Raw genomic sequence first — 13070 nt, 5'->3', positions numbered from 1 at the left:
TTTGCGACCAGCAGTATAAATGTTTTGGGGGATTGTGGGGGTGATTTGATGCTTACTGCCATTTTTTTGTTGGTAATTTGTTTTTTCTGCAGAATTACAATTTATCATCAAAAATGTATTGTAAGATTGTTTGTTATTAATAAAGCACCAATAATGAATGCTGAACTGTACAATAGGAAAAAATAAAAGTAATAGTGATTAGAAAAACAAACAAAAAAGCATCTTGAGCATTTTGAGGAAACTATAGGCTCAAAATCAACTTAATGAATCAGTTTAGGAGGTAGGCTGCTTAAAGGGATACTGTATGCACCTGAAAAACTTTAGTTTACAGAAGCAGTTTTGGTGTATAGATCATGCTCATTGCTCAGTTCTCTGCCATTTAGGAGTTAAAGCACTTTAGTTTCTGTTTATGCAGCTCTAGCCACTCGTTCCCTGACTGTGACTCACACAGCCTACATAAAAGAATAGTTTCATTTTCAATCAGATGTTAACTTGCTTTATAAGTTAGTACCTCCTGCTCTGTACATTTAAGTTTAACCACACACAGAGGAGGCTAATGCAACGTCTAGCAGGCTATTAACAGCGCAGGAGGTGAGAAATTTGAAATTAAACAGACTGTGCAATAAAGGCAGTTTAAAAATTGGCTCTTTACAGGAAGTGTTAAGGAAGGTTGTGTACAGTTGCAAGAAAAAGTATGTGAACCCTTTGGAACGATATGGATTTCTGCACAAATTGGTCATAAAATGTGATCTGATCATCATCTAAGTCACAACAATAGACATTCACAGTCTGCTTAACCCCTTCACGACGGGTGACGGACGAGGTCCGTCATCCAGGGGATACCCTTAACGACGGATGACGGACCTCGTCCGTCACGCGGTAAAATTAACCCCAGATCGCCGCAATCGCGGCGATCGTGGGGTTAATGGTGCTCCGGTCTGCCTCTGCATTAGAGGCAGACCGGGAGCACCGGATCGGGCTGTCCCAGTACATGTGCCCGCTCTGACAGCATGCCAGAGCGGGCACATGTGCTCTGTATACTTACCTTCCGCCTCCCTGCACTTCCGGGTTCAGTGTGAAGTGCAGGGAGACGGATCAGTGCTGATCCTGCCCCCTGGTGTTCAAAAAATAAAGTTTATTTAAAATCCCACCCCCCTTTACCCCCCCTTTACCATTTTAATAAAAAATTAACCCCTTCCCTGCCAATTGATCACTGACTACAGTGATCAATTGGCAGGGATTACATTTTAATATGATCTGATTTTTTTTTTAAACCCCTGAGGGTTAATTCTTTTTTTTTTTTTTAACCCTCAGGGGTTAAATTTATTTTATTAATTAATTTAAATATTTTAAAATTATAAATTTAGCTAGCTGGGGAGGGTGGAAGTTAGTGGGGAATTGGGGGATTTAGTGTTAGGCTAACTAGGGGTTAACGTTAAAAAAAGTTTTAAAATAAGCTTTAAAAAGTTAAAAAATTAAGTTAAAAAAAAGTTTTAATAACGTTTAAGTAAAAAATTAAAAAAAAATAAACCCTTTACCCAGTCCAAATAAAAATTAACCCCTTCCCTGCCAGTCTATCACTACCTACAGTGATCAAAATACAGATCACAGTATTATACTGTGATCTAATTTTTTTTTTAACCCCTGACGATTAACTTTTATTTATTTTTTAACCCTCAGGGGTTAAATTAATTTAATTAACTAATTTAAATATTGTATAATTAAATATTTTGCTAGCTGGGGTGGGTGGGAGTTATGGGAAAATGGGGAATTTACTGTTAGTGCTGCTTACTGCTAGTTAGGGGTTAACGGTAAAAGAAAAAGCTTAGAAAAATGTTAAATCTGTAAAAAAAAGTTTTACGAAAGTTTAGGAAACTTTAAAAAAATGAATAAGCAAAACAAAAGTTGAAAAAATAGTTTTAAAAAGTAAAAAAGTTTGAAAAAGTTAAAAAATTAATTTAATAACGCTCATTACCACTACACCTGGTACAAGCTAGCGGAAAAATGATCCCACGCTAAGGTTCAAAATATGCCTTTTGAAATACCCTGGGATGTCTTCTTTAAGAAATGGTATGGCTTTATGGGGTATTTGGATTATATAGCCTGGTAAAATACTCTAAAATGGGACATGGGCACAGCGTAAAAATTAAAAGTTTGAAAAATAATGGAATGGCTGTGTCCCAAATGTGCCCCTCCGATGTCCACATATACCTGGCAAAGGTACATACGGGGGTATTTTTGTACTCAGCCGACATAGCTGAGCAACATATAAAGTATTATAGAGTGGTGGTACACATAAGGTTTGCAAAATATACTGTGCAAACTCACTTTGTGTGTCAAAAAGGCAGAAAAAACGCTTATTACCACTACACCTGGTACAAGCTAGCGGAAAAATGATCCCACACTAAGGTTCAAAATATGCCTTTTGAAATACCCTGGGATGTCTTCTTTAAGAAATGGTATGGCTTTATGGGGTATTTGGATTATATAGCCTGGTAAAATACTCTAAAATGGGACATGGGCACAGCGTAAAAATTTCAAGTTTGAAAAAAAATGGAATGGCTGTGTCCCAAATGTGCCCCTCCGATGTCCACATATACCTGGCAAAGGTACATACGGGGGTATTTTTATACTCAGCTGACATAGCTGAGCAACATATGAAGTATTATACAGTCGTAGCACACATAAGGTTTGCAAAATATACTGTGCAAACTCACTTTGTGTGTCAAAAAGGCAGAAAAAACGCTCATTACCACTACACCTGGTACAAGCTAGCGGAAAAATTATCCCACGCTAAGGTTCAAAATATGCCTTTTGAAATACCCTGGGGTGTCTACTTTAAGAAATGGTAGGCCTTTGTGGGGTAGTTTGAATTCAAAACTTACGAAGATGCTTGGAAATTGCACATAGGCCCAGCGTCAAAATTCAAAGTTCTGTAAAAACTGATATGGCTTGGTCTCCAATATGCCACTGTAGCTTCACAAAATAGTGCCAAAGACATTCATTGGGGATGTCTTTTTACTCAGAAGACTTAGCTGAGCATAATTTGGAGGTTTTGAACTTAGTGGCACATATGAAATATACAAAATGCCCAGAAAAAATGCAATCCGTATGTCAAAAAATGCACAAAATTATTTTTTACCACATACTTTGGCATATATTGGTGAAAAAATGGGGGCATGCTAAGGCACAATATGCACCTTATGATATACCCTGGAGTGTCTACTTTTACAAATGGTAGGCCTTTGTGGTTTTTTTTTTGAACATTCAAACTGTTATAATACCCCAAATGGAAGCATAGGCTCATTAAATCCGTCTCTCAAAATTCTACTGTGAATACTGAAAAGGACAGGTCTCCTGTATGGCACTGTAGCTTCACGAAATAGTGCCATAGACATACAATGGGGGTGTCCTTTTACTCAGAAGACTTAGCTGAGCATAATTTGGGGGGTTTGAACTTAGTGGCACATATGAAATATACAAAATGCCCAGCAAAAATGCAATCCGTATGTAAAAAATGCACAAAATAATTTTTTACCACATACTTTGGCATGTAATGGTAAAAAAATGGGGGCATGTTAAGGCACAATATGCACCTTATGAGATACCGTGGAGTGTCTACTTTTACAAATGGTAGGCCTTTGTGGGTTTTTTTTGAACATTCAAACTGTTATAATACCCCAAATGGAAGCATAGGCTCATTAAATCCGTCTCTCAAAATTCTACTGTGAATACTGAAAAGGACAGGTCTCCTATATGGCACTGTAGCTTCACGAAATAGTGCCAAAGACATACAATGGGGGTACCGTTGTACTCAGCAGAAGTAACTGAACACATAATAAAACGTTGTACAGGAATAGCACACACCAACTTTACAAAATACACATGAGAAGTTCTTTGTTATACGTTTGTGTGCGAAAACCCCCAAAAAACACAATTTTACTCCAATATTTAGCAGAGGTTGGCGGTAAAATGGCTACGTAGAAAGTGTCAAAACAACCTTAGGTAAATAGCCTGTGATGTCTACTTTATATAAATATATACTTTTGTGTGGCCATTTTGTTTTATTTTATGGCTATTAGGCTTACAAGACAAACATACCAAATTCTAAAATCGCTCCACATTAAAATTTTATTTTACTCCTTGTGCTTTGTGACCTGTAACTACCAAAAAAAACTTAAAATCCCAGACACATTATATATTCTGTAAATCAGAACAAATAAATGAATTTATTTTTAATTACTTTCCTTAACCTGCACTAATTATGCACACATTATGATTGCAAAAACTGTAAAAAAAAAAACAATATTTTTCTTTTTTTTGCATTTTTCTGTATTTTTTTTATAATAAGTAAGCATTTATATATATATATGTTATATCAAATTAAAGCCCTTTCTGTCCTTTAAAAAACAGTATATAATATGTGTCGGTGCAATAAATGAGAGAGATGCAAATTGCAGTTGAACGCAAACAGCAAGAAAATGCAAAAATTGCTTGTGTCATTAAGCGTAAGTCAAGCTTCTGAAGCTCTGTCCTTAAGGGGTTAAACTAATAACACACAGAGAATGAAATGTTGCCATGTTTTTATTGAACACACCATGTAAACATTCACAGTGCAAGTGGAAAAAGTATGTGAACCCTTGGATTTAATAACTGGTTGGACCTCCTTTGGCAGCAATAACTTCAACCAAACGTTTCCTGTAGTTGCAGATCAGACGTGCACAACGGTCAGGAGTAATTCTTGACCATTCCTCTTTACAGAACTGTTTCAGTTCAGCAATATTCTTGGGATGTCTGGTGTGAATCGCATTCTTGAGGTCATGCCACAGCATCTCAATCGGGTTGAGGTCAGGACTCTGACTGGGCCACTTCAGAAGGCGTATTTTCTTCTGTTTAAGCCATTCTGTTGTTGATTTACTTCTATGCTTTGGGTCATTGTCCTGTTGCAACACTCATCTTCTGTTGAGCTTCAGCTGGTAGACAGATGGCCTTAAGTTCTCCTGCAAAATGTCTTGATAAACTTGGGATTGGGATTCATCGCAATCTGTCCAGTCCCTGACGCAGCAAAGCAGCCCCAAACCATGATGCTCCCGCCACCATACTTCACAGTTGGGATGAGGTTTTGATTGAAAAAAGAAAAATAATAGGCGCTCGCTATAGTGATCAGGCAGCAGAATACAGAACAAGGATTCCCCAACCTTGTGAGTGAATAACAGTGAAAGAAAGAGGGCGGATACCGCGCCTATTAATTTAAATATGCAAAAAATACATACAAGTGTCCTTGGATATTCCAATTAATCATAACCTCAAAAAGAAATTAAGATAAAAAATAATAGTGCAATACAGTAAATGTTATCTTAAAAGTAAGTAGTTAGTAACTATGTACAGTCCACTCACATGGAGATGAGCTATAACAGAGCTCTGCTGTGAAGCGCTTGGACGGTACAATCCCCGTCTTTGGATTTGTAGTATTTGCCACAGATGTTCTCAAGGTGCAATGTGCGTAGTTGGTATAAAAGAAAGATAGCAGCAATATGGTGAAGTAAGTACCAATAATATAATAGATAATAAATAGTATTGTACTTACACTTTCCAGAGCATGTGACCTGCTCTAGTGTAAACAGCTTGGGTGGTATAATCCCCACCAAGGATATACAGGATACCAGGAAATAAAAATTGTAAATATAAAAAGTAACTTTAAAAGTATACTTTAATATAAACAAACAAAATAATAGATAATAAAATATAAATATAAAATATAGTCCCACTTAACGCGTTTCGCCTGATAGGCTTCTTCAGAATGTCGGTGTGCTGTGCCTCTTTCTCTCCACACATAGTGTTGTGTGTTTCTTCCAAACAACTCAACTTTGGTTTGATCTGTCCACAGAATATTTTGCCAGTACTGCTGTGGAACATCCAGGTGCTCTTGTGCAAGCTGTAAACGTGCAGCAATGTTTTGTTTGGACAGCAGTGGCTTCCTCTGTGGTATCCTCCCATGAAACCCATTCTTGTTTAGTGTTTTACCTATTGTAGATTCGCTAACAGGGATGTTAGCATTTGCCAGTGACTTTTGTAAGTCTTTAGCTGACACTCTAGGATTCTTCTTTACCTCATTAAGCAAGCTGCGCTGTGCTCTTGCAGTCATCTTTACAGGACGGCCACTCCTAGGGAGAGTAGCAGCAGTGCTGAACTTGCTCCATTTATAGACAATTTGTCTTACCGTGGACTGATGAACCGCAAGGCTTTTGGAGATACTTTTATAACCCTTTCCAGCTTTATGCAAGTCAACAATTCTTAATCGTAGGTCTTCTGAGAGCTCTTTTGTGCGAGGCATCATTCACATCAGGCAATGCTTCTTGTGAAAAGCAAAGAACTGGTGTGTGTTTTTATAGGGCAGGGCAGCTGTAACCAACACCTCCAATCTCCTCTCATTGATTGGACTCCAGTTGGTTGACATCTCACTCCAACTAGCTCTTGGAGATGTCATTAGTCTAGGGGTTCTCATACTTTTTCCACCTGCACTGTGAATGTTTACATGGTGTGTTCAATAAAAACATGGCAACTTTTCATTCTTTGTGTGTTATTAGTTTACGCAGGCTGTTATTGTCTATTGTTGTGACTTAGATGATGATCAGATCACATTTTATGACCAATTTGTGCAGAAACCCATATCATTCCAAAGGGTTCACATACTTTTTCTTGCAACTGTAAGTCACATGCAGGTAGGTGTGACTAGTGCTGTATAAACAAAGCGATTTAACTCCTAAATAGCAGAGAATTTAGCAGATGGACGGCAAAGGCACGATCTATACACCATGTCACGAACGAGGGCTATTGGCCCAGCCGAGACAGTGGGGAGAGTGTGGAAGTGAAAGGGTTAATGACACCAGACCCCTGGTTACCTGTTGCTGGTCCCAACAACCACTAAATTAACCCCTGCAATACCTTCTATACTACCACCCTAGTACACACTTTACTGCCACCACCAAGACTTTATACCCGGCGTCTTAGGTTACCCCACACACGGTAGAATTATAGGATCACAACCTTACTTCACTAATCAGACATATATAATCAATCCTTTTGGTAACGTGTTTACCTGAGCTTTCCTCAGATGAGTGAGCTTATAGAGAACAGACACAAGCTGATTAAGTAAATATTTAATCTGACAAAAATGATTCACAGTGCTGTGTACAAAAATACAGAAATAAATGACATACAGATAACAAATTGCAAAACATTACATAAAATAAAATAGGAGAAAACACAAGAAATCCTTAAATATATTTACCCCTTATATATAATTATTGTGGGAGATTCAGATGTTACAGGTCTCCAAGTAGTTGTTGGAAAAATAAATCTGACTGGATAGTCCAACATCCTCAATAATATACCTTATACTAGTTGTTTATAAGTGGGTAGACTTCTGGGTGGATCAGAGAAGTTTGGCCTGGCAGTTAAATACCCATTTCATATTTCCCCCCTACCCCTACCTTTTACGATGCCCTATGTCCAGCTCTGGTGATGGTTATCTTGTTGTTTTATGGCTTAGGCCTGGTGTTCAAAGCCTACAACAAATGTTATCCCAACATGTGCAAAAACAACTCATAACATACCTCAAATGCCAACTCGTGCTTTGGCATGGCACAACATAACTGCTTCTATAAATTAAAGTTGTTTGCGTGTATATATAGTGTTTCTTTAAGCATCCTACCTCATAAAGCAGAGCTGTCCAACACCATTGTTTTGGAGCGCATGATTGTGGTAGCCCAACATGGTAAGGTGACCTCAACAAATGTGTCATTGTGCAGTCTTTGCTTATTGACTGCCCACCAACCTCATTTTGCACCCTTCCATTTAAATCCCCTCATCATATCTCCCATCTTCTTTACATGTATGTCATCATTCCATATGTTTTCTCTATCCTTCATCTCTTTCAATTAAATCTATCCTCACTTCCTTAAAGTGACACTCTCTTACCCTTTTGTGATGTTCTTGGGATCAGAGCATAGACACCTGCCACTGCTCTTTCCTGCCTTGTGTGATTTTTGCCTCTCCACTTGTCCACTGACAAGTTCATCTCCAACTGACATTGACGCGCAGTACTTGTGCCGTAGACTTGTCACACCATCATTGGTGAATGTATAAAATTATAATTTTATAATAAAAACCTCTAGAGGCTATTGAGGCCAAGGGCTATATGCAGCATTTATACCATCTGTCGGACAGCCCCGTAAGGTGTCTTGGGAAATTGTTATTGCATAATTTCAAGAATAATGTAAAGGACATGTTTAGCTGTTTTTTATTTACCAAACCACGGACTATAACCGGAAATTTGATAAAAGTATTACATTTAAACCAGTATAATAACTTATGGCCACCTTTTTGATACAATCATGAATTTACTTCCACAGTCCATATAAAGTAGATTGCCTCCTTTTGCAATGACTTACAGGACGTCAAAATGATCTCAAAACTCTTCATGACACTGTCCTTTCTTGGCTCTCTTCCTATCTCTCCCAACAATCTTTCCTTGTCTTATTGTCAGATAACACCTTCTCCCCTCATCCTGGAGTCCACTAAATCTCTGTTGTTGGTCTGCTTCTAATTTCTCTCTACATTCTCTCTTGGCTAGCATATTCATTATTTTGGATTCCACTTCGACCTGTTTGCTGCTTATTATTATTATTATTATTATTATTATTTTTATAGCGCCAGCAAATCTTGTACCTCTGTACAATGGGTGGACTAACAGACATGTAATTGTAACCAGACAAATGGATGCACAGGAACAGAGGGGTTGAGGACCCTGCTCAATGAGCTTGCATGCTAGAGGTGACCCCTAAATATACCTCTCCTTCCCTGATCTCTCTCCCGCTGTCGTAGAACAAGTCTTCAGTTTCCTCTCTTTCGTCTCCAATTGGATGTCCTCCAGCTTTCTAAAACGTAATTTAACTAAAACTAAGCTTCTTATTTTTCCTACTTATAATAAGTCCTCCTCTGTTGCTGTCCCTGCAGGTCGATGGTACGCGCATCAGCCCGTCCTTGCAAACTTGCTTCCTCTGTGTTATCGGTTCTGGCATCGCCTTAATGTTTTATATCCAGACTGGCACCAAATCCTGCCAATTCCAGTTTAAAAACATTGCCCTCGTTCGTCCTTTTCTCACTTAAGATATTACTACAGTGATGGTCCATGCTCTTGTAATTTTTTTGCATTGACTCCTGTCATTCTTTCCTAATTGGTCTCTCCAGACACCATACTGCCTCTCAACAGTCCATAATTAATGCTGCTGCCAGGCTTATTTTTCCTCTCCTGTCGTTCCTCTCATTAATTAATCGTAACATTGGCTTCCTGTATAGTCTGTACTGTAGGATTCAATTCAAAATATTACCACTTATCTACAAAGCTCTCAACAACTCTACCCCTGCAATATTTCTTTATTATTTGGTAAGAATGCCCCTTCTCGGCCGCTGTACTCTGCCAGTGACCTTCTCCTGTCTGCTGCTCGTACCTGTACTGCTAACTCACGCTTGCAGGACTTCTCATAGGTATGCTTCTTTCTACATCCCCCCCCCCCCCCCATCAGACTCTCCCTTAGTTTCAGAGACTTCAAGAAATCCTTAAAAATCCACCTCTTCAGAACTGTCATTACTCTCTCAACTTAATTAGTGGGGCCATTCTCCTCTTCACTCTTACCTTCTAACCCTGCTTTTTTTTCCACTGTGTCACTTGGCTCTTATTCTCCATGCCATCGATCTTATTGTTTTTTTTTTTTTTTATCTCTCCTCCTCTAGATTGTAAGCTAGTCTGAGCAGCATCCTCTTTAACCTACTGTTCCAGTCATAATGTGTAATAGTTTGTCTCATTTATTGGTAAATATTGTAAACTGCTGCAGAATAAGTTGACACTATATAAATACCAATAGTATTAATCTAATAGCCAATATTTATACTGTGATTTTGTAAACTTTTTTTTTTTTAAGTAAGTAACGTTTTAAAAATAGTCCAGTGCATTGATGGTCTATGTTTGAATGCTCTTTCCAAATGAACGATCACCTGTCACTTTATGCTAATCTCCTACGTAATTTTTAGAACAAAAGGTTTAACCAAACCTCCACTATCTCTCAGGAGAACCCCAGTGAAGAAGATGCTGCCATTGTTGACAAAATTCTATCTTCAAGAACCGTGAAGAAAGAGGTAGGAAGTAGACAGTGTGGCTGGAGATCCATCCGTACGTTTGAAAGAGCGTAAAACAATGTTATTTCTGCTTTCAGACTGCCTCTGGCAATTTTGTCGAACTGGAAGAATTTTACGTCAAGTACAAAAATTAGTAAGTATTATAAATTGAATAATCTAGTCGGTTATAATATTTAATATTCAAATGGCTGGTGATTAAAGAAGAGGTCTTGTGCTTATGCAGTTTGCCCTTAACCAAGTTATCTTGTGCTGTGCTGTGAGGCTATATGTCATAAATGCACTCAGGGGAGGTAGTAACTGTGATAGGGGGGATACTTAGCTCAGATAAGATTGTTTAACAAGTTCTATTAGATAAAATGAAAAATGATTACAAAGACCAAATATTATCTTCAAAGATATAGACCCTGCAGAAACAGATCTAAACTCCCTCTACTCAAAATAATCCTAGTTAAAATAAGTTTAGAAATAGAATAAGTAAACCCAAACTAATGTATATGTTTATAGGCATTAACCCATGTTATCAGTATAGTAACTATAGAGTTTCCAGATAACTTATTCCATCGAGGAACAAAGCTTATTTTGACATAAAAGGCTATTGACAATGAAATGTGGGCACATATGGTATCAACATGTATGCAATGGATAATGACACATTTCTCAATTTCCCAAGCATATCCGTAGAGCTTATTGGCACATAATTAATGACACAAACTGTTTTCCTGCATAATTAACTGTTAGAATGTGACCGTATTTATGTGAGTTCTAACAATAGATGAAGAGGGTCCAAATATACCCACACAATGCATGATCGTTTTACCCCTTTCTTAGCTTCATCTTCTGATTTTTTTTTTTTATACGATGCATGTTCCCCCAGATCTTAATCCATTTAGGGATCAGAAAGAAAATCCCATTCTTTATTCCTCTATGCTGTGTGCTATTTAATGCTAGAATAAAAATGTAATTCTCCTTCCTCATTAAGCCTTTAGCATGTGTTCAGTTGTATTGTCTCTCTCCGTAGGCTATAATCTCATTTACTTGTAATTGAGCTGTTTTAAAGGTACCTGTCACACTACTTCGCTCTTGTCAGAATTGATGACGCATTCCACTAGTCATCTGTTTAATCGCTAGGGTTGTTGTGATGCACCCACCACCAAAAGGAAAAGGTTTAATAAAGTTGAAATCTCATCAACAGGTTCACATTAAGGTCCACCACTCCTGCTTGTGTTTGCAAAAAAAAGTTTTTTCATTAGACGCCTATACTTGTCTTGTAGTCCATGAAAGGGTCTCTTCATTCACCTGGACAGCATTCCTACAGAATTTATAAAACGTTAATAATTATGCACATCCAATTTATGTTTATCAAGTTTTTGTTTATCCAGTTGTGGCTTTGTATTGTTTTTTTGTTTTATTCTGGGGGGGGGGTGAGAGAAGAGGGGGGGGTCTTTTAAAGCTGGACTTTGCCGAATTTGCAAAGAAACCCAATGACACTGGGGGTCCGTTTGCCACATGGGGAGTGGGGCAGGTAAACGTGAATTCTTCTTATCTGAACATGTTCCACACGGCAATGACCATCTTCCTGCGGCAGGCCCTCTTCAGTTGCTGGCAGTTCAGCGCCAGGCGCCGGCATTACTACTGTACTCTTGCGAGAGAGTACAGATTTGAGGTATATGAAAGACAGTGGTCCATAGACCGTGCCAATTCCCTGCATCAATTACCGGTAAAAGTCTGGTGGAGGAAATATACAGAAAAAAAATACCTACTTTTTCCTCAGTATATCTCTTGCCTGGGTTGCAATTTCAGTGAAATTCCAACAATGTCAAAATTAGTATTTCAAAAAGATTCTATCCTTATTAAATACAAATTTTTGGGGTGAGTAGTTACCCGAGTGCTGTAAAGCATTGTCCAAATACGGAGTTTCAAAACAAACGTATCTGATATCAACAGCTTCATACATCCTAGGACTAAAACCTTAGAATAACTGCATATTTATTTTAGATTTGTAAAATGGGCTTTGAACTCAAAATAAAAAAAAAAACTGTGGACCCCCATTAAGAAGGCGTGTCTTCTCATTTTACACCCTGAATAAAACTAGCATATTAATTAAGGCAGCAGTCCCATGTGCCACTAACCCAGCATTTGTAATATTTTATAAAAGTGATACCTTACAATGCCGGTACTATTTACTGTTCAGAAACATTGCTGCTACAGTGTGATGAAATCTTTAGCCCTTGTGGAAAGATGGATATTGACTGGACACCAATATTTTGATGCCTACAGGATTTTTGCACCTTTTGAGAGCTGATGTCTCACTGTTATCTATTAAGGGTCATCATAAATTATCCAGACGCTTTCTACAGTCATTTAACAGAGCCCAGTATCGACCACAGTCAATTTCCAAAGTCCTGCAAGGTGACAGCCATTCAGCTACTGCCCTGTGTATGTAATCTAGGCGCTGAGGATGTCAATTTGTAATTACTTATATTTGTTGAATTAGAAGACAAACCTGACAATAAAACATGACCAGTAAAATAAATGCAAAGACAAATATTTGGAAAAGTAATTCACCAACTATTCATTTCTCACGTAATCGTTTATTACAGCCGATACTTTGTTATAGTAGATACAGTATCTTTAAGAGATGGGCAGGCAATATGTTACCAGTATGGTAATCTGTTTCATTATTATTATTAATTGTAATATATATATATATATATATATATATATATATATATATATATATATATTAAAAAGCAATAGTACACAAAAGTATTTGGATTTTGGTACATCAGTGGATAAGTACACTTAGCAGTGCAAGCTGTAGTTGGTTCAGCAGCAGACTGTTTTAACTGATTGCTATTACCAATGTTAGAGGT

At 37.8% G+C, this 13070-nt stretch overlaps 1 protein-coding gene across 5 annotated transcripts in view; it reads left to right on the top strand.

Annotated features, from left to right (window-relative positions):
* CHD9 (chromodomain helicase DNA binding protein 9) overlaps nucleotides 1-13070 on the top strand; it is a 174104-nt gene that overhangs the window by 114326 nt on the left and 46708 nt on the right. For 3 of the 5 annotated variants that reach the window (XM_063437576.1, XM_063437574.1, XM_063437578.1), the window contains 2 exons: nucleotides 10093-10197; nucleotides 10275-10330. In XM_063437576.1, the coding sequence (XP_063293646.1) occupies nucleotides 10093-10197; nucleotides 10275-10330 (161 nt within the window). The remainder of the gene's footprint in view (nucleotides 1-10092; nucleotides 10198-10274; nucleotides 10331-13070) is intronic. The other 2 variants (XM_063437577.1, XM_063437575.1) reach the window with 1 other exon arrangement.

This window comes from Pelobates fuscus, chromosome 12 (assembly GCF_036172605.1).
Source record: "Pelobates fuscus isolate aPelFus1 chromosome 12, aPelFus1.pri, whole genome shotgun sequence".
NCBI lineage: Eukaryota > Metazoa > Chordata > Amphibia > Anura > Pelobatidae > Pelobates > Pelobates fuscus.
Note: the sequence above shows the minus strand (reverse complement) of the source record. Positions and strands in the feature narration are given on the sequence as shown.